Below are 21,928 nucleotides of genomic sequence, written 5' to 3' on the forward strand. Positions count from 1 at the left end.
TTGCAATGTGGGAAGCACCTACATGGGCCTGGCTTACTAGCAGAAGTGTTCCTGGAGAGGGGCAAGTTTCTTCAGATGCCCAGGCACCCATGTAAAGTGGCCCTTCCCCCTCTGCTTCCAAGTCATTCGGGGAGGCAAGAGGCTCAGAAACTGAGGAGAAGGGGCTGCTTTACACGGGTATATGGGCACCTGAACAAACGTACTGTTTTGTCCCCCTCTGGGAATGCCTCTGGTTACCAGGCATCCATGGGGAGCAGCAGCAATGGCTGTTCACAGCTCACTGGGCATGGGCCCTCAGCATGTGTCCAACCAGGCACCAAGTATTTAAACAGTTGTAACCCCACCTTTGCCCCCAATATGGTGCCCAAGGCGGTTTATAGTAAAATAATAATACATTGCAAAAATAATAAAAACAATACAAGCAGCATAAAAAATAGCAATCAAACAGTGGCATGAATCCAAAGCAGCACTGATAAAAACATGGCAATCAAAGGCAAAGATGGTGAAAATATTCAAGGTAGCAACATAACCCTGCCCCCCAACCAAAGCATCTCAGCTTAACTGCAATAACTGAAGTATTATGAAGAAACTGACAAGGACTCATGGAGAAGCAGAGAGTTGGTAGACCCCAGGGAAGGGACTGAGACTGTGAGGCCCATGCACACTTGAAATAAAACATTATTACAAAAAAGGTGAGCTTCAGCTCAGCACTTAATGATGAAACCACACTGAATTATCCTCAATTAGCAAAAGGTTTAAACTACCAGAAGGAGACCAACCTTTAACGGAAATGAAAACCAAACTACTGAGGAAGACCCAAAACAAGTTATGCTAAGTGTTTGTTTACATAGTGGCCTGGAGGCCACAAAAGGCAGTGGAACGGGGTGGGGGTTCCCAGGGAATTTAGGACTTTATCCCATCATAGTTCTGCACCCTGTTTTATAGAGGAGAAAAGCTTCCCTTGAAAGCAAACAAGTAACTAACCACTCTGCTCCCCCCCCCCACCATGGCTTCACTCAGCATGTGTGGAAAGTTGAAAGAGTGGAAATGAGTCTGCTGGCTGAGCTGTAGACATGGAGGACTCCCCCACACAACTTGGAATCCTAACCAATCAGGGTTTCAGATCACATATAGGAGCTCTCCACACATGGAGCTCAGCCCCTTTTACAAATGGTGAACACATTCCCTCATCCCCAGGTATATTAAGTGGGCATGTCCTCCCAGTGCAATGAAGTCATGGTAAATGTGGGTGTGAAGAGTAGTTAGCCCTTCCTAGACTTTAGTTCAAGCAGACCTCCATCTCTGCCTCTACTTTGTTACAAAATTTAAATATCTCTTGTGGTTCTTCCACACCCGCAGGTCCCCACTTCCTAGATCAGGTTGTAATCCTGATGACTTCAACAGAAATTAGTCTGAAGTCTGACCTCCAAAGCCACTGATTTTTCCGCTAGAATCTGGGATAGGAGACAGTTGCTTGCCCTTCAGCAAATATTTTTCTCTTCTTAAGTTGAACATGGAAAAGATTATGGGCCCAATCCTATTCAACTTTCCAGCACCGACGTAGCTGCAATGCAGCCCTGATGTAAGGGAACAACCTACCTTGAGGAGGCCTCTGGGACTGCCCCCCCCCCCACTGCAGGGTGCAGTGTATGATCTGTTGGTACTGTGGCATTGGTGCTGGAAAGTTGTATAGGACTGGGCCCTATATTTATCCAACTAAGCCTATCACAAAATACAACCACAACTGTGTGAGCAGAATACTGTCCGACTGCTCTGGAAGTGAGACCAGCTATATCCTCCTGTTTTGTTCTGTCAGGCGTATCCACATTCTTTTTCTTCAGTTGGTAGCATGTCTTCAATTCTATTTTTTCAATTGAAGCATGTCTTCAATTCAATTCTATCCAGTCCAGTTCTGGTCGCCGCATCTCAAAAAAAAGACATAGTGGAAATGGAAAAGGTGCAAAAGAGAGCGACTAAGATGATTACGGGGCTGGGGCACCTTCCTTATGAGGAAAGGCTACGGCGTTTGGGCCTCTTCAGCCTAGAAAAGAGACGCTTGAGGGGGGACATGATTGAGACATACAAAATTATGCAGGGGATGGACAGAGTGGATAGGGAGATGCTCTTTACACTCTCACATAATACCAGAACCAGGGGACATCCACTAAAATTGAGTGTTGGGCGGGTTAGGATAGACAAAAGAAAATATTTCTTTACTCAGCGCGTGGTCGGTCTGTGGAACTCCTTGCCACAGGATGTGGTGCTGGCGTCTAGCCTAGATGCCTTTAAAAGGGGATTGGACGAGTTTCTGGAGGAAAAATCCATTATGGGGTACAAGCCATGATGTGTATGCGCAACCTCCTGATTTTAGGAATGCCAGATGTAGGGGAGAGCACCAGGATGAGGTCTCTTGTTATCTGGTGTGCTCCCTGGGGCATTTGGTGGGCCGCTGTGAGATACAGGAAGCTGGACTAGATGGGCCTATGGCCTGATCCAGTGGGGCTGTTCTTATGTTCTTATGTTCTTATTTTCTGAGACATTCATGTGAGAGCTCTATTATACCAATGCCATTCTGCCCATTTTCCATCTTTACCCACTAGCCACCTAAACATTCCCCATGGTTAGGCAACTAACAGTGCAATTCTAACTTGCACTGGAACAGGCAGGCTGGTGGGCCTGCACTGTATCCAGCTCAAGTTTGGGGCTGGCTGTGGCTCAGCACTACACAAGGGGAAATAATTCCCCTTACCCCGGGTAGAGCTGTAGCAGCCCCAGAGGTTCTACTTGGAGAGTCTACGCCACCTAAAGAGCTGCCCCGGGCTGCCCGGTTACAGGGCTAGGATCCGGCACTTGTGATCCAGCCCCGCCTCCCGCTCCCACCCGCCCACAGGCCTACCTGCCACCCACCATTCCTCACCCTGAAATGCCTCCTTCCCACCCTTGCCACACCCCCAGATCCCTGTGCAGGATGAGCTTGTCCGGTGCGGACTTACTGGGCTTTGGCGCAGCAGAGGCTGAATGCAGCCTCTGCAGACTGTCCTTGTGCCAGCCCATAATGGCTGCAAACATGCTTTATGGCACATTTGCGACCCTCTTGGGCCAGTGCAAGGAACTTGTGCCAGCCCAACAAGCGCTTAGGATTATGCTCTAAGTTTCACCAGCGACTTCTCAAATATAAACCAAGTCAGAGTGTATACAAACCCCAGGTTTCAACTTAGAGACTTCACTGTAAGCCATCCAACTATTAAAAAAAAAGAAGAAGAAGAAATGGTGAGAGCAAACAGTTTCCTAAAAATTGTGCTTTGGGACAGGGTCGCAAGCTCTAGAAGCACAACTGCACTTCAGCAGAGCACCAGCAGAACTGCACTGAGAGAAAGAGCAACTTTGAAATGGGCTGGTCTGTGTTGTGACTCACCAGATGGTACAGCAGTTCAGCTGATGTTCCCTCCCCCCGCCTCGGGCTCCAGCTTCTGCTACATTCACAGCCTCCTCCTCATCTTAACTCCCCTTCTTCCTCGGCTCTTCCATAACTCAGGGATAGAGTAGAAACTTAATAAAAGTTACCTTCGTCTCATCCTTGGCCCCCCCTACCCCTCCTCGTTCTTCACATTTGTGTCCAAGTTTCGCTAAATGGTAACTCTGCTCGTCTCACGATGAGGTTAGCCTGCTTTCTCCTCACTTTCCTCCTCCAGGATTGTTTCCTGCTGACAAGGGTGCTTGCTCAAGGAACAGAAATATACAATGGTAGGATAAGTTTTCAAGGTAAGAACATGTTTTTGTAGTGCATTGCTTTCTCCTTCCATCTGCCAAACACTGTTTTACTAGGTTAAAATTAGGAGCTAACGAACAGTTTGCCTGTCTGACAGCGATGCATTCATCTCAAAATTTCAGAGCAGACTTCTGAAGTTTTCAGAACTTAAAGCTAAGTTTTGGTCTCTACAAAATGAAAATTAGTTATAGGATAGCAGCAGCCTCCCTATGACATGAAACAAGGATTAATCATCTTCAGATTTTGTGTCCAATATCTGTCTCCCTGTTATACTGTAATATAATGTAGAGCTGTAAAGAAACCTAATGTCACTCTGAAACACTCTGCTAATATCTCATTAGACTTTTGTAAGACTTTTAAAATAACAAAACCGTATTCCCTTTTTGCTTAAAGCAGCCTCTTTTAGGGGAAAATAGGCATAAATAATGGCCATCTATGATGTGTGTGCTTTAGATTGTGAACTTTTGGGGGACAGTGAATCATTTATTGACTGCCAATTTTGCTATGTAAACTAATTTGTGAACTACTTTTTATTGAAAAGTGGCATATACTCTTATTAATAATAAAGAACTTTGATGGTTTTTTTAATTGAGAGAATTGGATATTTAGACTACAAGGAAGAAAGAAAAGTTTCCATTCTTTTCTTTAACTCTAGGTGGAAGAGAAACAGCTAAGATGGATGCTTTTATAGCCATTTGATATAGTGAACACTTCCACTAATCATTTGTTTCTATTCAAGTTATTTGTAGCACTTCTTACTTCAGACTTTTTGCCTTTACATTTTCTAGTTTCCCTAAAACAGGAATGCTCTAGTGAGTCTTTCAGGCAGAGTTCATGGACTAAATATGACAGTTGATCCGTGTAGAGATATATGCACGGAGGGGCTCATGATCTAACCCACTGCGCCTGTCCCCAACACCTATTTATTTGAGGTGGTCTACACAGGGACATGGTATGCATTCACACAGGTTCTGAATGCACGATTGATGCTCTCCATTTTTGCACAGTATGGATCATTTATTTAGAGCCTATGCACATAGGCCAACTATGTCAATATCACCTCCAATGTGTGATTGTTAGGTGTGGGTAGGAGGTGGAGCCAGCAGGTGCAGTCCCGATCCCCTCTTTCTCATGTACATCTGTAGAGATACTGGCCATTTGAACATTTTATGCTGACATGTGATGCTGTTGCTAAGAATTTGGAATTTTAGACAATTTTAAATTAGCTCTTCATGACTAAGGGCCCAATCCTATCCAATTTTCCATGGCCGGTGCAGTGGTGCCAATGGGCGTTCGCTGCATCCTTTGGTGGGGTGGTAATTTGAATAAATAAACATCTGTTCCCTTACCTCTGGGCTACATTGCAGCTGCACTGGCGCTGGAAAGTTGAAGAGGATTGGGCCCTAAGGCTGCAACACAGAGAATTTAGTATTAGTATGCTCCTCTGAGTTTCAAAAGCTGGTTGCCACAAGGTGTGGTGGATGCACGATATTTGAGAAAAACCAGGTTCAGTGCTGGGCTGGGCATACAGAGCTAGTCAGGTGGTTCTATGGATTGTGGCCTACATACCCCTGATTTGAATTGGCTCAATTCACAGTAAATGTATTTAGTAATAACACCTAGCATTGATCATTGTGCCTTATGCTGTTCAGAGTACTTCGTTATCCTGTTTTCATTCTTAAATGCCTTGTGCACAGTCATTATTTTTATCTCTACATTGCAGATGAGGGGCACAGATTTCACAGGCAAGATTCAAACCCAGGACTTCCTGATTTGTAACACAGTTGCTTAGTCTCTATGCTACATTCACCTTGCTAAAGAATTGTCCAACATTTTTCAGGCTTTGCCATGATGTCTGAAGGTGTTCTGGCAAATCTTGTCACATTAAATGGGAATGCTTTTCTAAACTATCTCTTTCTGGTATTAACCAGATTGCCCGGTGGATCTGTTTTTCGTCCTGGATACTTCTGAGAGTGTTGCCTTGAGGATCAAACCTTATGGGGCCTTGGTTGACAGGGTCAAAGACTTCACCAACCAATTCATTGATGAGTTAACTGACAGGTAAATATTGTATTGAAACATCCTATGCTAAAAATCATACAACAAGCATGGCTAGATGAGCCCTGTACTTGGAATGGCATTTCTTTTGATTTAAAGATTCAAGGCATACTGATATTATTTACATAGTCTGTGAAGGCTGATGCTTCAATTGAAAAACATGCATTTTATGTTGGTCGTTACCATTGCCTGAGGTTTCAGATCCTTTTCCCAACACGGGATGTTCTGCACTCTCCTTCTTTAAACTGCAGATGGTGGTGGTGGTTTGCCTTTTGACCAGGCCTGCTTCCTAGTCATCTCTTTGGAGTTGCTTATGCTACTTTTGTTCCCTTAGACCAAGGGTGTCCAAACCCCGGCCCTGGGGCCACTTGCGGCCCTCAAAGACTCCCAATCCAGCCCTCAGGGAGCCCGCAGTCTCCAAAGAGATACAGCCCTCCAGACACACTTGCTGCAGCCTGCACTGGCCTGATGCAACTGCTCTCAGCGTGATGGCCAATTGTTTGACCTCTCAAGTGAGGTGTGGGATGAGGGCTCCCTCCTCTGCTTGCTGTTTCACATCTGTGATGCAGCAGCGGCAGCAAAGGAAAGGCTGACCTTGCTTTGTGCAAGGCCTTTTATAGGCCTTGAGCTATTGCAAGACCTTCATTCATTCATATAAGAAGTTCCATCTCTAATATATTCATTTATGTAAATTTATTCAAATTTGAAATGTAAATTAATCCTTTTTTTCCTGGCCTCCGACACAGTGTCAGAGAGATGATGTGGCCCTCCTGCCAAAATGTTTGGACACCCCTGCCTTAGACTCACATAAGGGAAAGGAATACATCATTTGTATATTGTTTGAGCTGAACTTGTTATCTTCATACTGAACCTAATTCTGTGCCTTTAACAACAGCTTGTAACACAATGTAGCAAGTGTTGCGTTTTCAGAATGGCAACAGCCAGCGCAAAGAGCTAAATTTCTGAATTTCACTTTACAGTTAAAGGCATACAAGCAGTTAAAATCTAGGTGGCTCAAGAAGAAATGTTACTTTTACTATTTATCTGAATGGGTGCTGATTTTTTCCCAGAATGGGGGCCCAAAACATACTTATAATATATCAATAAATGCCTTGTGTTTAGCCCAAGATTTTCCTTTTTGTTGGGTGAAAAACAATAATGAGAGTGGCTAGGGTGGTCAAGCTTTGTAACAGCCCTGTTGCAATGCCCTTAGCTGCAGAAATTAAGCCAAGCAAAACTTTTGTGACAAGAAATTATGAAAAAGGCTATTCCAACTTCAAGCAAGCACGTCAGGCCACTGTTAAAAGCACTGGAGCTAGACAGTAAAATAGCTGGCAAACCTAGATGTGGTATATATTCAACACAATGGCCAATGCAAAGATCGCTAAGTGTGCCTAGATCCTATTGAACTTTGACCCAATTGTACCTCCCTCCCCCACAGGCATAACTAACAATGCACCAGTGGAGGCTGCTTTACAAAGCAGTTTCCACTGACGCACACTGGACCATGTAAGCCCATGCAGGGGGTTGGAGGGAGGCAGGGAGGGGTTGAATGGAGGAGGGGCAGAATGGGGAGGAGGTGGGTGGAGCAAGGCTTAGGAGGTGGGTGGAGCAAGGTTGAATGGAGGAGGGGCAGAATTGGGGGAGGAGGTCAGATCAGACCTGGGAAGGGGCAAGATCTGTGGCATTGCATGCCAAAACCTGACCACCTTTCCTGGACCTGATCTGCCTTCTCATGGTCAATACAGACTTGCGCCAATCAGTTTGGTACGGGTCTGAGTTGATCCATAGCAGCTGCTGGGGCTTACTTCTTGGCAAGGGAACAAATGTCCCCTAATCCTGAAGAGACCTCCAGCAGCTGAAAGTCCCCCACAAGATACAGCAGTAGCCATGCTAGTACTACTGCATCACCACATGGGGTATTAGATAGGACTGAACTGTGAAGCAATCCTAACTCAATACAGTAAATGCTTAATTCCATTAATTTCTTTGGGACTTTGGTAAGCTGATCCTTGTTTGGGCAACATCCACACCATACATACGTCTTTCAGCAGAAAGGAGTACAGGATTCAGGGACAGCCCAACTATGAGTCAACTGAAGCACTCACATCAGGTAATGAGTAGCCTCCCATTAAAGCTGTGTGGCCTTCCAGTGCAGCTTCACAGCTGGAATTGAAGCCCCACACATCTTAACCTGGTTGCTACACATTGTGGGCATGGCTGCAGAGCTTGGCAATGGTGATGACATCATTGCCAAGCGCTCCCAATGGTGACAGCTGCACCTGTGCAACCCCCATAGGGCTCTGTGCAGCCAAGAAAAAAATAGAGGGAACAGTGGTAGTGGGATGGGGCAGGTTGCAATCTGCCACCCACTTGCACTCCACTCCATCCATCTGCTTCCATCCATCCCAGCCCAGTATCTGCCCAGACACTTCCACTTCTCCACACTCACTCTCTTGAGAAGAGAATGGGGGTCTTAGCTGCTCCTCCAGAGCCTCTTCATTTCAACTGCAGAAAGTGGAGAGGTTCCATTCTCAGGATCTTCCCTGCCACCAGTTTAGAAGAAGCTGGGCTAGAGGAAGATGTGGATAGTGAGTGCTGACTGTCATGGAAATGGGTGGCTCCTGGTGCTCATTCTAATGCTGTTCATACTAATGGGAGTGCTTATATGTGGGGATGCTAGCAAGAGGGGTGGTGGAATTTGGTGCTGTCTTGGGTCCCTGTGTGGTGGACTCATCCCTCACCACTTCCAGGTCTGCAATGCCACCCCCATGTGCCCAATACTGCCCCCCATGTGATACCACCCCCTACCTTTATAGCGCAATGGAGCCTCACGTGACTTTAGGATCAACTGGGGAGGCCTTCTGAGGCTTCCCCGCAATCTTAAACTGTACTTTTGGAAAACTGGAAGTACAGTTTCCAATCATGTTGGGAACCTCAGTAAAGCTTCCCACGCAGTCCTGAAGTCATGCGGGCTCAGCTTCTGGGGCATTTGCCTCATTTGCCCAGTGCTGCCAGCACTGCTATGTATGCATAGGCGATTTGGGCCTGTGATGAATTTCCAAAAGGCAAAGCACCAGTAGAATTCATTCCTCGTGAGTGGTTTTGTTGGGCAGAGGTTTTTCATTCAGTTGATTATTCAGGAAGGAGTTTTTGTGGATTGCCATGGTGGATTCCAGCCTATGAAAACATTTTCCCATTTGTTGGAAAACCTGACTTCTGCTTCACAATCTAATCACAACAGGAGAAAGAACAAACTTGCTACACTCTTGTTGTTTTTGTACATTACAAAATCTTGTGCCATTTAAGCCTCACCCTAAGTTGTTAAAGTACCTAAAATTTCTAGGCACTGTACAAAATTATAACCAACAACAAAACTCTGTTCACAGGCTTCCAATTTAAGAATTATGATGAGGCACATTTAGGTAATGAGGAAAGTAAAGGGGGAAAGAGTGAGTCAGGGTAAGCCAAAGTGAACATGGAGGCACTTGAATGCGAAGAATATCAGATATTAGGTGCACAGGAAAAGCACAAATTGTTGTCCCCAGTGTGGTTAACAGCAACTTCAAGAAATGATTTAAGTCAGAGAATCAGTACAGCTCAAACACACCAACTTACCCTTGTGCAACAGCCATAATCCAAATCAGAGGACTCACAGCACCTTTTCAAGGGGAAAAAATTGAGCGTTTCAATCATTGTCTAGTTGGGCTCTTGGGCTGAACAAGAGGCTAAGTACTGTAGACTACCCGTATCTTTAAATGTAATGGGACTTGCTCCTCACTAGGCATGCATGAGATCAGGGATCTCCAAACTTCAGCATGAGGGCCGCTTCGTATATGTGACATGGTGTTGAGGGTCAGAAAATAAATAATAAACACATGAGGAACCAATGTGCTGAGAGTTTGATTAAAAACAATAAGTGGTTGGGGGTGAAAGGAGGAGGGGAGCAGTGGAAAAAATTGATTTGCACAGGAAGAGGGAGGATTGGATATTTTAAAAGTATCAAGCAACCTACGATGCAAATCACAAACATTTTTGTCTCTGTTTCTACTCTGTATAAATTTAACAAAGACATCAACTTTAATTTATATTTATATTCGACTTATCCCAATTATTGTATAATAATTTATTTCCATTACATTGCATTACATTCAGCACCTCTAGTGGCTGAACGCGGTATATATCTGGAAGTGCATCTTTTGGTCTATTTTTAGCCCCAAGAGGCTGGGGAACCACATGGGCCAAATAAAATCATCCAGTGGGCCAGATGTGGTCCCCAGATGTGGTTTTGGAGACCCGTGTATTAGATGATCATTATGATCATGCTAGGATTGTCTCACTGATGTGCACTAACCTCCCCTAGTTGGAATGGAGACAAGAGGAGAGAGAAGGGAGACAGCTAAGAGTGAATGGAGAAAGAGAGGTAGGAAAAATATAGTGCCTCCTCCTTGCTCTGCCTGTCTGGGCTGTCATCTTATATGCCCTGTCCCATGAGTAAACTGTTTTGAACCCAATGGGACTTACTTCTAAGTAGGTATGCATAGGTCAGTATAAACAATGGTATGTCCCTTCTTCTCTCTGGAGAAAGGAGATTGATTATCAGAGTAATAGAAATAGACAGCGCCTTTCCAGTGGGAAAAGGATCAAGCGCTGTTGGCTTCTTCCTCTTTCTTTCCCCAAGATCTCAAGCACTAGACAAGGGAGCAAAGTGTGCAAGCACACACCTGCACATTGACACCCCTTCTGTCTTTAGCCATGTTTCTGAAGACATTCTCTCTATGAAGAGAACTGAGTGGGAGAGGGAGGAAAAAAGAATTCCTCAGTGGAAGGAAGCCATGAGTTTAATTCAGGTACTTTCAGCAAGAAGACTAGTGCTGAGACAAAATTATGTGAGACAAAATTGCAAGCCTCCTTCCCAAAAACTTGGGCTGCAGTCCTCTACACACTTCCCTGGGGGTAAACCCCATGGAAAACTAGTGAGTAGGCATGCATAGGGCAATATAGACAATGGTACCTCCCCCCTTCTCTTTGCAGCAGGAAGATTATCCATGTGCTGACAAAAGAAGGCTCTTCCTCTCTCATTTCTCTCCTCTCTTAGCTCTCCTCTCCCCCCATCCCAACGAGACAAAGCAAAAGATCAAACAAAAGCTTTTTCTGCTTCTCCTACTTGCCACAGAAATGATGTCCTTTAAAGCCAAATCAAGGAGAGGACAACCTGTGGCAAAGGAGGCTTCCACTGGGAGTCAATTGAGGGTGCTGTCTCACATCCAACAAAGATTCAAAATGCACGTTCTGTGGGAAATGCTCATTTCTATGTGGGCTTCTGCACATTTTTTCTGGGCCTAAGGCTCATTATGCTAATCCACTTGCCCCCAAACTGCTTAGTCCTGGGAGGGAAACTTCTACAAGTTCCCATGGGAGGTTCCCCCCAGGGCTACAAGCATTTTGATGAGGACCACAATGTGGAGGGAAGGGATTAAATATCCCCCCCTGCATGCTGCAGGCCCACATCTGACTTCCCTCCCCATGTGGCTGCTTCTTTTGTTTTTGTTTTTAATCATGGACGTGCAAATGACAGATTTACAACGCAATCCTATCTTGAGCTGGAATAGGCAGGCCAGGAGGCCTACGCTGTATCCAGCATACGAGAGGGCCCTGAAGTGGCTCAGCCAGATGTAAGGCTTACCCCCTTACCCCCGGGTAAGCCACTGCAGCCCCAATGGGTCTCTTGGACTTGCACCACCTCCTGAGGTGGCATAAGTCTGAGGAGAGTGGAGCAGCTTGAAGCCGCTCCGTGCTGCTCAGGAATGGGGGTTGGGATCTGACATAAGAGCCGGGTTCCAGCTCCACCTCCTGCTCCCTGCCCGCCCGCCTGCTTGCCCCCAGGACCACCCTCCACCTACTCTTCTCCTGCCCCAGCCCAACCCTGGGACAGGATTGTGCCCTTAGTGTTGCATATGGTTTCTCTAGTAATCAGTGCCCATCTGCATCAGAATGAATTGGTAGCCTGAGTGGGGGAGGAAAAAAGATGTCTCTCTTACACTCATTTCAGTTTTCTAATAGATGACAAACCTGGGATTCTAAACTAAACTAAATTTTTTGTTTAGAAAAATGTTTTGAAATAAGTGTGCTAATTGTTTTGCATGTTCAGTAGTTTCACATGAAAAAGATCAGGCTTTGGCTGATTTTTTTTCTTTCAAGTCTTAGCAGGTGAGTGAGCACAAAGCATCAGAAATTATACCTAAAAGTTGTTTGCTAGGGCTTTAGAGGGATAGTAATTAACTTATGGGAATACAAAGAATAGATGTACTTTCTTATAGAGAGGATGCCTGATATGGCCTTTGCACTGGCCTCAGCAACTCCTAGGTCTGTTGCAAAGTGCTTTCGCAATGGTTTGCACTGGTACAGCACACGCCATAAGTTGTGCTGTTAGGTTGCTTTCTATAGGTTGCTTATAAATTCACTCATACACCCAAAAACATGGAATTGTAAGTAAAGCTCTAAACTTCTGGGCCATATAAGTAGCAGTCAACATGTAAAAGCTCACAAATAGTGGTCTCTTCTAATTTAGCCTTCACGAATGCATACTTTCCCTTGGTCTTTCAGCCCTCTTTGCAAGCTGGGGCAAATACTGGGTCAGTGGGTCAGTGTTATGCCAAACTTTAATAAGACACAAGCTTTTAAATTCTAAACTTTTAATTCTTGCATAGCTTATTGTAAGATGCAGAACATAGTCTTGTGAATGCTGAGCTAAAAGTAAAGCCAGTAAAGTATCAAGTTGATCAGAACATCCAATTTGCTCTCCATGTAAATTTGAAAGCTACAATTAATTCAGCAATCAATCTGCTGAAAAGGTCAATTCTACTGGTTTAGTCATAAATGCAGGATTCACTTTCTTTCTCTTGCTGACTTGTTTGTTGTAATGAAATGGATACAGCCCCAGTGTCCAGCTGATCCCAGTCTTGTGCACTTTTTTTGCATCCTCCATCTTGCTTCCCCCAGACTACTCACATATGCTATTCTCTCTTGATATGAAACCTTATTGGGATATCAGAGAATCCATCTGCCACCGTTTCCATTGCAGTCACTTTAGTGTTCCCCCAACCTAAAAAGAATTGGGGCTGAGAGACCTTGGGATGCCTGCCTCCAGTACAACATTTATTACATGCTATTAGTCCCCTATCCTTGATGAAAATTTTCAGAAATTTGATCCAATGATTATACCTGTCACAAAACAGAGGCTCCGTATCATAACAGTAGTGTAGTGGTTGTCTTGATTTTACTATTAATGGAATGTGAAGGCTTCAGTGAAAAGCACATTGGTGAAAAACCACTCAGTTTTGTATTATACTAAAATATAAAAGATATTGGTATGCAAAAGTTAAAGAGTTTTTTCTTTTTCTTTGCAGATATTATCGATGTGACCGGAATCTCGTGTGGAATGCTGGAGCCCTACATTACAGTGATAGGCCGGAGGTGATCAGGGGGCTGACCCGCATGCCTGATGGGCGAGATGACTTGAAGAGAAGCATATCAGGCGTGGATTCTATTCGGAAAGGCACCTATACTGACTGTGCCATCAAAAACGGGATTGAAGAGCTGCTTATTAGGTGAGTAGGAGCCATCATTTTCTCATGCTGTCAGTGGAAGAAGAAGAAAATGAAGACAAGCACTTTTTCCATTTGCTGTCAAAGTTCAGAGGGAAGGATGTCAATTGCATTTTTTGCACTGAAAGGAGAAAATGAAGAGGAGCACTTTTTCCATTGGCTGTCCAAGATCAGAGAGGAAAGTATGTCAGTTGTATTGTTTTACATTGAAAGAATAGTTAGACTTTTAAATTTCAAATCTACTTGTTTTGTCAAAACATCTTAAAATAAGTCTTACTTTGACACTTCATTGAATCCACACAGGAACCCTGAGTATGGTGTATTAAATGTAGGCAAGTTGAAACCTGCAATGAGGCCTTAGGTTTTCCGGGATGACCTATCCCCATATGTTATGCCAGGGTTCTCTACACTCTTCTGATGGAGGTGTGGCTTGGGTCAGAAGGTATGGTCTGCATTGTATGTGTGCTGACCATAGCTGTTCAAAACCAAAATCAGAAAGGAGAAGGCAATGCAGATATAACTTTGCATGCTCATTAATTATAGCTGAAAGTTATTCTACAAGCATCATGAAATACATTTCTCTGGAAAGATCCCATAATAATCATGATCAAGTTAAAGTTTTGATATCCTTTGACACAGGATAATTTTGAAAAGTGTATAGCAACTGTTGGAGTAAGTAACATTTCATAAATAAGGAAGAAATATGAAATGGAGAAACTCCCCAAGTCTACAATGAGTCTATAGCAGGCTGATACCTCCTCTTACAGATCCAAAACTGGTGCTGATATCATCCAATTATAATTTATTGCTTTTGTAACATTCCACTTGTCTTCTGTGACAACCTCTTGGAAAAGTATTTGGCACTCATCAGGAGTCCTTAGGAAACAGTGCTTCAGAGGAAGCTACATCTTGGTAAAAGCATCATTCTAGAATATGGTGTTTTACTTCTAAACATGAGCTGTAGAAAACATAATGGATCTGACCCTTAGAAGTACAGCACCTCTTCCTTGACAACTGAAGATAACATTCTGTGCATCTGATGAAGTGGACTGTGCCCCACAAAAGCTTGTGCTACAATGAATTTAAGATGCCATAGGATTCTTCCCCCCCCCCCACTAACTTCTTTGGTTTCATCCTGGCAACACAGTTTTCATATTAGAAATTCCTTTCAAGATATATTGTGGTTGGTCACGCTTCCATTCTGTTGTTAAGACTTGATGTATCAACACTTTATTGGATGGCCAGGGTAAGTCGAGTTAGCAAGTACAAACGTGGAACTTTGTGTAATGAGAAGTTACAATAGTGTCAACAGGCAGATGTAACTACAAACATTCAGGATTGTGGTGTGTTGAAACCATGTGTCTACAGATGCAGTATAGTTGTCTACCACTAACTTGTTTGAATTTTTCTAGGGGGTCTCATCAGAAGGAAAATAAGTACCTGGTTGTGGTGACAGATGGACATCCCTTGGATGGATACAAAGAGCCCTGTGGAGGCCTGGAAGATGCTGCCAATGAAGCAAAGCATCAGGGGATTAGAGTGTTCTCCGTTGCAATTTCTCCAAACCATCTGGTAGGAAGTACACACACATGGATGTCATTAGAACTGCCATCCATAAATAGAAGGAATTGAATATGAACAGGATATTACTGAGAGGATTCAGTTGATCCTCTGCTTCTCAGGATCCCATGGCTTGCAGAATAGGTGGCAGCCTTACCTCTAAACCGAATAATCTTCTCATAATCTCTGAGGTTCAGATTCTAAGGCCAAGAGATAAAAAGAGACAGCACAAAAAGCCACACTGACTGATTGGTTTAAATGTGTAATATGCACTGTTCCTAAAGAGTTAGAATGGCTAGAAACATGTATGCACCAATAAATATAGAAATATGCAGATAAAACTCCCAAACTTCATGGTACACCTTACTCTTGTCACCAAATGTTTGTTCAGTTTGTAGGTCTCTGGCTCAGACTTTGGCCAGACTTTCAAATAAAAGCAGTTCATGTAGCTGTGGGGCAGAAATCAAGAAAGGTTTTATATATGCCCTAGTTACTGAGACCTAGAGAAAAAATGTCACTTTTTGCCTACTCTAGAAATCACAGTGAGTGAAGACAACAGTCTGTCAGTTATGTAGAGCTTATACCACTGAATACTTCATAAGTTAAACTCAGGGTGCAATCCTATTTTGCGCTGGAACAGGCAAGCCAGGAGGCTTGTGCTGTATCCAGAGCAGGATAGTGGCCATAGGCAGCTCAACCAGAGGTAAGGGAAAACATTTCCCCTTACATCCGGGTAAGGGCTGCTGGCCCCAATTGATCTCCTTGAACTTGCGCCACGTCTTGAGGAGAGTCCAAGGAGAGCGGAGCAGCTTGAAGTCACTCTGTTCTCCCTGGGAACGGGGGTTGGGATCCAGCATAACTGCCAGATCTCAGCCCCGCCAAACACTCCCTGCCTACCCGCCCCGGGGCTGCCCACCACCCACCCTCCACCCTCCCACTTCCCTCCCACTTCCCCCCTGCCTTCCCCACCTACCTTTTTTCATTGCATCTGCTCAGCTGGGCCGACGCAATAAGAAGGAGGAAGCTGGCGTGGAGGCTTGTGTTAGCCTCCAGAGGCCGGCACTTCTTTGAACACTGGCCTGGCTTCCTCCTGAGGAGGTGCAAACGTGCCTTATGTGCCAAATACGGGTCATTTTATGTGCCAAAAACGTGCCAAATATGGGTTTGTGCCCTCAGTCAATATATTAGAGAAGAGCTGGAAAGGCAGTGCTACTGACCCAAAAGAAACCATGGTTCATCGTTGCGAGGGACTGAATTCTAATATTTCTGCATTTACAGTTACGAAGCAGTCTTCAAGGGTGATCTAATGTATAGCACATTATAGTCATTTAGATCTGAGATTAGAAAGGCTCAAATAGGCTCAAAGAAAGGATCTTTCATCCCAGATCTGGAACAATAGGTCAGAACTCTCAGCAGTAATGGACCTTCCCAGCCCCGTGTCCCAGGGCAAAGGTCTGCAATGGCGCACCCTGCAGGGTGTTGCTGCCCCTGTGTGCAAATCTGCCCCCGTCCCACTTACCTGTAGCTTACAGAGCCTTGTGTGAGCCCAGGCTGCATCAGGGAAGCTTCCTGAGGCTTCCCCAATGCTTTAAACTGTGCTTCTGGAAAAACAGAAGCACAGTTTCCAACCCCGTCAGGAGCTTCAGAGAAGCTTCTGCGGGGTCCTAAAGTGCATGCCTGGGGCATTTGCCCCATCAAATGAATGGGAGGTCTGCCACTGACTCTCAGCAGGATTATATTTCTAATGGTTGTTCCAAATCTACACTATGACTTTCAGTTCTAGTCAAAGCAGTTGGCCCAGGAGCATCTCAGGGTTGCAAATTCCCATAGCAAGCTGAATTCCCCCCTCCTGAGATCACAAGACCTGCCAATCATTACTGTTGCAGTACTGGCGTAGCTAGAGAGGCACAGGGCACTAAATTTTGCAGGGAGCCTCCCCGCAGCGTGCAAGTGGCCCCTTCCCCTCCCCTTGGGAGTCATTCACCTCCATTTCCCTCCTCCCGCCTAAATGGCTCCAAAGGGTGCCATTTGGCTCCAAAGGGTGCCAAAGGGCTCTAAATGGTGAATGGCTCCCAAGGGAATACAACCCTAGAACCTAATGTGTTCAGAAGCAGGAGAGCTTCTGTACTTGAGATAGTTGCAGCTGTGTCCTTGCAATCTGAAGCCAGTTATTTTATGGCAATACCAGCAGTCAGTGCAGGAATTGCATAGGGTAAGAGCTGAGGGTAACAGAGACCTAGGCCTAGAATAAGTAATTAGAAATCCTTCAGGATCCTTCAGTTTATCATCTTGTGGCCATGTGTTTGTTTTGCCCTAGGAATCAAGACTAAGTGTGATTTCCACAGATCACAACTATCGTCAAAATTTCACGGCAACTGGCTCTAAACAGGATATCGACTATACAATTAAAACCATCATTGATATGATTGTGAGTGTCTGTTTTATCTCCCCCTCTCTTGTCTGCCTAATATGTTGCACATTCTACCTTGATAACTTCAATATCATCATATGATTATTTGTTCTTTATTTCAGAGAAACAATTCGGAACAAACAGTAAGTAAGAGTAAAGCACTATTTTTTTCATTGAAGAATCATTTCCCTTTGTTTTGCCTCTACTGTTCCACTATCAGTTCCATAGAACTTGTGCTTGTAGGACTGATCTTTTTTAATTTATTTGTCAGTATCAATCTAGAATGCTCTCCTTCCATTGACTGAGTAATTGACAGGAAAATTACTTTTCTCAAAGGCAGGCATACACTATGTCATGCTTACCAGTACAGAGCACAAAAGGGAAATGTGTGCATGTGCGTACACACACAGACATTTCTATTTTTTTTTAAAGGGATAAAACACCAATGGTCAAAAGCATTCATTTTTATACACATCTGACAGTGTGTTTTTCAATTAAAAACAATTAAACGAGTTATCCTTTCTTCATCTAAAGATATGCTTTCTCTTTGTTGACAGTGCTGCTCATATGAATGCCAGGTGAGTCTAACTGGACTGACTTTCTAGTTCTTAATTTAGCTTGTGTTCACATTGCTCTACTCTAATCCTGATCTATTCATTGTTGCTTTTCAGCCTGCTCGAGGGCCCCCCGGACCCATGGGAGATGCAGGATATGAGGTTAGTACTGTAATCAACATGCCATTTCTGCAAGGTTGAAGTAGAATGAACCATCAAATGTTTTAGTAGGATTTGAGGAATGCATGAGGAGTAACACTTTGGGGAAGAGACATGGCAGTAGAAGAAAGACACACCAGAATCAGGGAAGTGAATTTAAACCATTGGAGGCTACTTCTGCTTCCAGACTTTCTTCCAAGTGGAGAAAATTTGATTTCCATGTCAACTGACCCTCATTTTTTGACTGGATGCTGCTCAACCAGGTCAAAAAATAGGAAAAACAGTAGTCATGCAGAACTGAATAATGAATGGGAAAGCCAAACTGCTATATATCACTGAGATCTGGCTGAACGTGGCTGTTGGTGTTAACCTGCCTGTCAACAAGAGGTATGGGTATAGATTGACCACGAGTGAGCAAAATTCAGAGGGCCAGAAACAGGAGATACAATTAAGTAAGGGCCAAGGTCAGGGCAATAAGGACCAGAGGCAGGAAGCATGCTCAAGGATGGGCCAGGATGACCAAAAGGTGAGATGAAGCAGTGGTCCAGTGGCGGAAGATACCCACTCACTAGCTGGTTCTGGCTGTATCAGAGTAGTCAAGATAGAGTGAGGAAGAGGGAGTTACTGCAATACTCAGCTAGGAATTGCTCAGATTGCCAGGCTGGCGGAGGCAAGAGTTTTATCTTGCCTAGTATTTCCCTATTGGGCAAAAAGTCAGTTAGGCAACTAGGATAGGAGTCAACTGATCAACTGCATAGATAGATCCTGCAACTAGGATAGGAGTCAACTGGTCCAGGATTACAGCCTACCATGCTCCCTGCTTGGCTTTACCCATGCCCATGGCAAGTGCCCGTGCCCTTGGCCATGGCAAAGCACATAAGATAAGACAGTGGTCTCAGTTTGAGACATTCCCCAACACCTAACACTTGTTCACCTGGATCTCAGTGTAGTAGCAGCCCAGCTTTAATGAGCGATGAGAGCATTGCTGTGATCTATCAGGAAACCAATGCACTCATCAGATACCCAACTGGGCCATCTTCTGAATGCTTGTACCGTGTATTGGACCTCAGTCAGGACAGAGATTCCATTGGTGTACCTGTTACCTTGAGCTGCTTACCTGTCCTCAGGGTGATGTTGCAGACCCCTCCCCCCCAGCTGGTTGCATCATTGCATTCTACAACACTAAATTCAGGATGGAAATTGTGTCATATTTTACTGCTTTCTTTCCAGGGAGAAAGAGGGAAGCCTGGCTTGCCTGGTGAAAAAGGAGAAGCTGGAGAACCTGTAAGTAGAAGCATGACTGATTTTAGTTTGAATTTGGAATACTCAGTTACCTGATTTAGGGCACAATCCTAACCCACTTTCCAGCACTGGCATAGCTGTGCCAGAGGGGCATATGCTGCATCCTGCAGTTGGGGGGCAGGCACAGAGGCCTCCTCAAGGTCTGGCAATGTTTGTTCCCTTACCTTGAAGTTGTATTGCCCTTATGTTGGTGCTGGAAAGTGGGTTAGGATTGGGCCCTTAGAGAAATGTATGGAACTATTGTATTAGTTATGAAACATTCTTGAGATGCTTAAAGGCTTGGTGTGCATGACTGGTTGTGCATGATTACACCCAAAACCACTGTGAGTTCAAGTAACAACAAATCACTGTATTGCACAAATGTCATAATAATTTTTCTTTTAGCTACAAGTAGTTAATGGGACTACTGTTCTGGAATTTGTTTCCCAAGTTATTGCTTATCCCAATGTTTATCCACAATTCTTCTGTCCTGAGCAATGCTTTAAAAAATAATAAAGTAAGAAACTGAGAATGAGTACAGGGTGAGTATCAGCATCCACAAGGGTATCAAAAGTATCAATTCCCAGCACCTTTGTACATCAGGTTAAAGGAAATCCATTTAAAAAACAATGTCCCTCTGCTCACCAATTTAAAAACAGTCTTACTGACTTTTGTAATGTATGACAGAGGCATCAGGTAATCACCAATCATTCTCTCATCAGATGCTTAGAAAAGCTTCACTTTGAGGCAGTGTCCCCTCCCTTCACACTCAGCTCAGTACAGGGAGCTCAGCACAGGGAAAGAATGCAGAGGAGGTGACAATCACTTGCATTCTTTCACATGCTCAGGGGGAAGGGGGGGTCGCTTGCCTAGGAGTTAAGCTGCTCTAAGCGCCCGGAGGAGAGAATGATTGATGGATTGTCTGTCAGCTGCCCTCTCCCACACTAAGGAGGCTATTGTTGAATGACTTTTTTTCCCTTTAAATTAAAGGCCCTTCTCATCGCTTTGAGATTTCACTTTTTTCTTCTTCACATTTTTATACCTATAAAAGATAGGATAAAACTGCAGGTGAAAAATCCTTGGATAATTAGATTATACCTGTAGTTTTTATTTTCCAGTAATTGCCAAACACAGTAGATGACATCCAGAATATACATCTAGCACAATGCGCACCAACCAAAGGCAACTTCCTTGCTCCAATTTTCCCTAATTAAGAACCCAACCCTATCCAATTTTCCAGCACCAGTGCTGCTGTGCAAATGGGGTATGCACTGCTTCCTGTGTTGGGGAGGCAATCACAGAGGCCTCCTCAAGGTGTGGGAACATTTGTTCCTTTACTTTGGGACTGCACTGAGGCTGCACTGGTGCTGGAAAGTTGGATAGGATTGGGCCCTGAGCTCCTTAAGCCCACCCTAAAGTCATTGCTTTTGTTGGTGGGGTACTTTTGCAACAGCATGGAATGCAATGAGGAAGGCTGAGGGGAACTAGTTGGAGGTTCTGATTACCATTTCTGGATATCCCTCTCACATACAGAGACCTGCATGCCACATCCTGCTGCTAAAGGTCTCTGATTTTCATCAGTGGTTTTTCAGGGAGCCCAGAGAACCTCAGTAAGAAGAAAGGGATATGAAAGGTGTTGCCATGTTTCACTGGACAATTTCTGGACTTATATGTCATATCTTAAAAAATATTTAACCTAGACATATAGCAAATTTGTTATAAAGAATAGATTACATACTGTATATTGATATTTCCCTGGCTGGCCATTTGCAATGAAAATTTAAAAGTGGAACCCATGATTCTGTTAACTGCCTGCTAAAAAAACTGAGCAACTCTAGAATATTAGAGTAGTTCTTGACCTTCATCTGCTTTCATTTTAAGCTCTTGACAGGTTTTCATGGAAAGTCTTATGTTTGGCTGCAGCCACATAGGAACTGCATACCCAATGCAACATTAGCTAATCCTGTAGTTAAAAATTCTTGTTTTTTCCTTCTACCTGTCTAGAATGTTTAACCCTAGTTGAATTGTACTGGTCTCTTAAGGCCTGAAGGGATGGAGCAGTCTTCAGCACGACTCTGTAAAAACTATTTGAAAGTGTTTGTTTGTTTGATTTAAGCCCTACTTTTAGCAATATGGAATTCCCCTGACTCACAGTTACCTTGGATTTCTTTCTTTGCCTCTGTTTGGGACTGGCCTGTTCTAGACTACAAACAAGGCAGTGTTACTCCAGTGTATTTAGGATACAATTTACTAATAGGGTGGAGTAAACATAATTTTTCCTCCTCCATTTTTAAAATTTATTTTAAGCCAGGGGGTTTTATTTGGGGAAGTGGTGACTTTCTCCCATGTCCCTAGCTACAGTTACTCAGTTTGTTTGTGTTTAGCTTGGAAGTTCAGGAAACTGCATTGGATTCACCGTGGATTTTCCTACTCATTTTGTTTCCATGCTAAGCATTGAATAATGCAGACCTCCCTCTTTCAAAACTTTGTTTAGAGATTTATTATTGAGTTTTCATGCACATCATAGTTG

At 44.0% G+C, this 21,928-nt stretch overlaps 1 protein-coding gene across 1 annotated transcript in view; it reads left to right on the forward strand.

The window, feature by feature from the left end:
• The first annotated feature begins 3,491 nt into the window (after positions 1–3,491).
• Positions 3,492–21,928, forward strand: part of COL6A1 (collagen type VI alpha 1 chain) — a 54,621-nt gene continuing 36,184 nt past the window's right edge. The window contains exons 1-9 of the mRNA XM_066631224.1: positions 3,492–3,762; positions 5,701–5,830; positions 13,237–13,437; positions 14,847–15,006; positions 17,312–17,422; positions 17,527–17,547; positions 17,962–17,982; positions 18,076–18,120; positions 19,348–19,401. Coding sequence (XP_066487321.1) covers positions 3,654–3,762; positions 5,701–5,830; positions 13,237–13,437; positions 14,847–15,006; positions 17,312–17,422; positions 17,527–17,547; positions 17,962–17,982; positions 18,076–18,120; positions 19,348–19,401 — 852 coding nt within the window. The 5' untranslated portion in view covers positions 3,492–3,653. The remainder of the gene's footprint in view (positions 3,763–5,700; positions 5,831–13,236; positions 13,438–14,846; positions 15,007–17,311; positions 17,423–17,526; positions 17,548–17,961; positions 17,983–18,075; positions 18,121–19,347; positions 19,402–21,928) is intronic.

This window comes from Tiliqua scincoides, chromosome 1, assembly GCF_035046505.1.
Source record: "Tiliqua scincoides isolate rTilSci1 chromosome 1, rTilSci1.hap2, whole genome shotgun sequence".
Classification (NCBI taxonomy): domain Eukaryota; kingdom Metazoa; phylum Chordata; class Lepidosauria; order Squamata; family Scincidae; genus Tiliqua; species Tiliqua scincoides.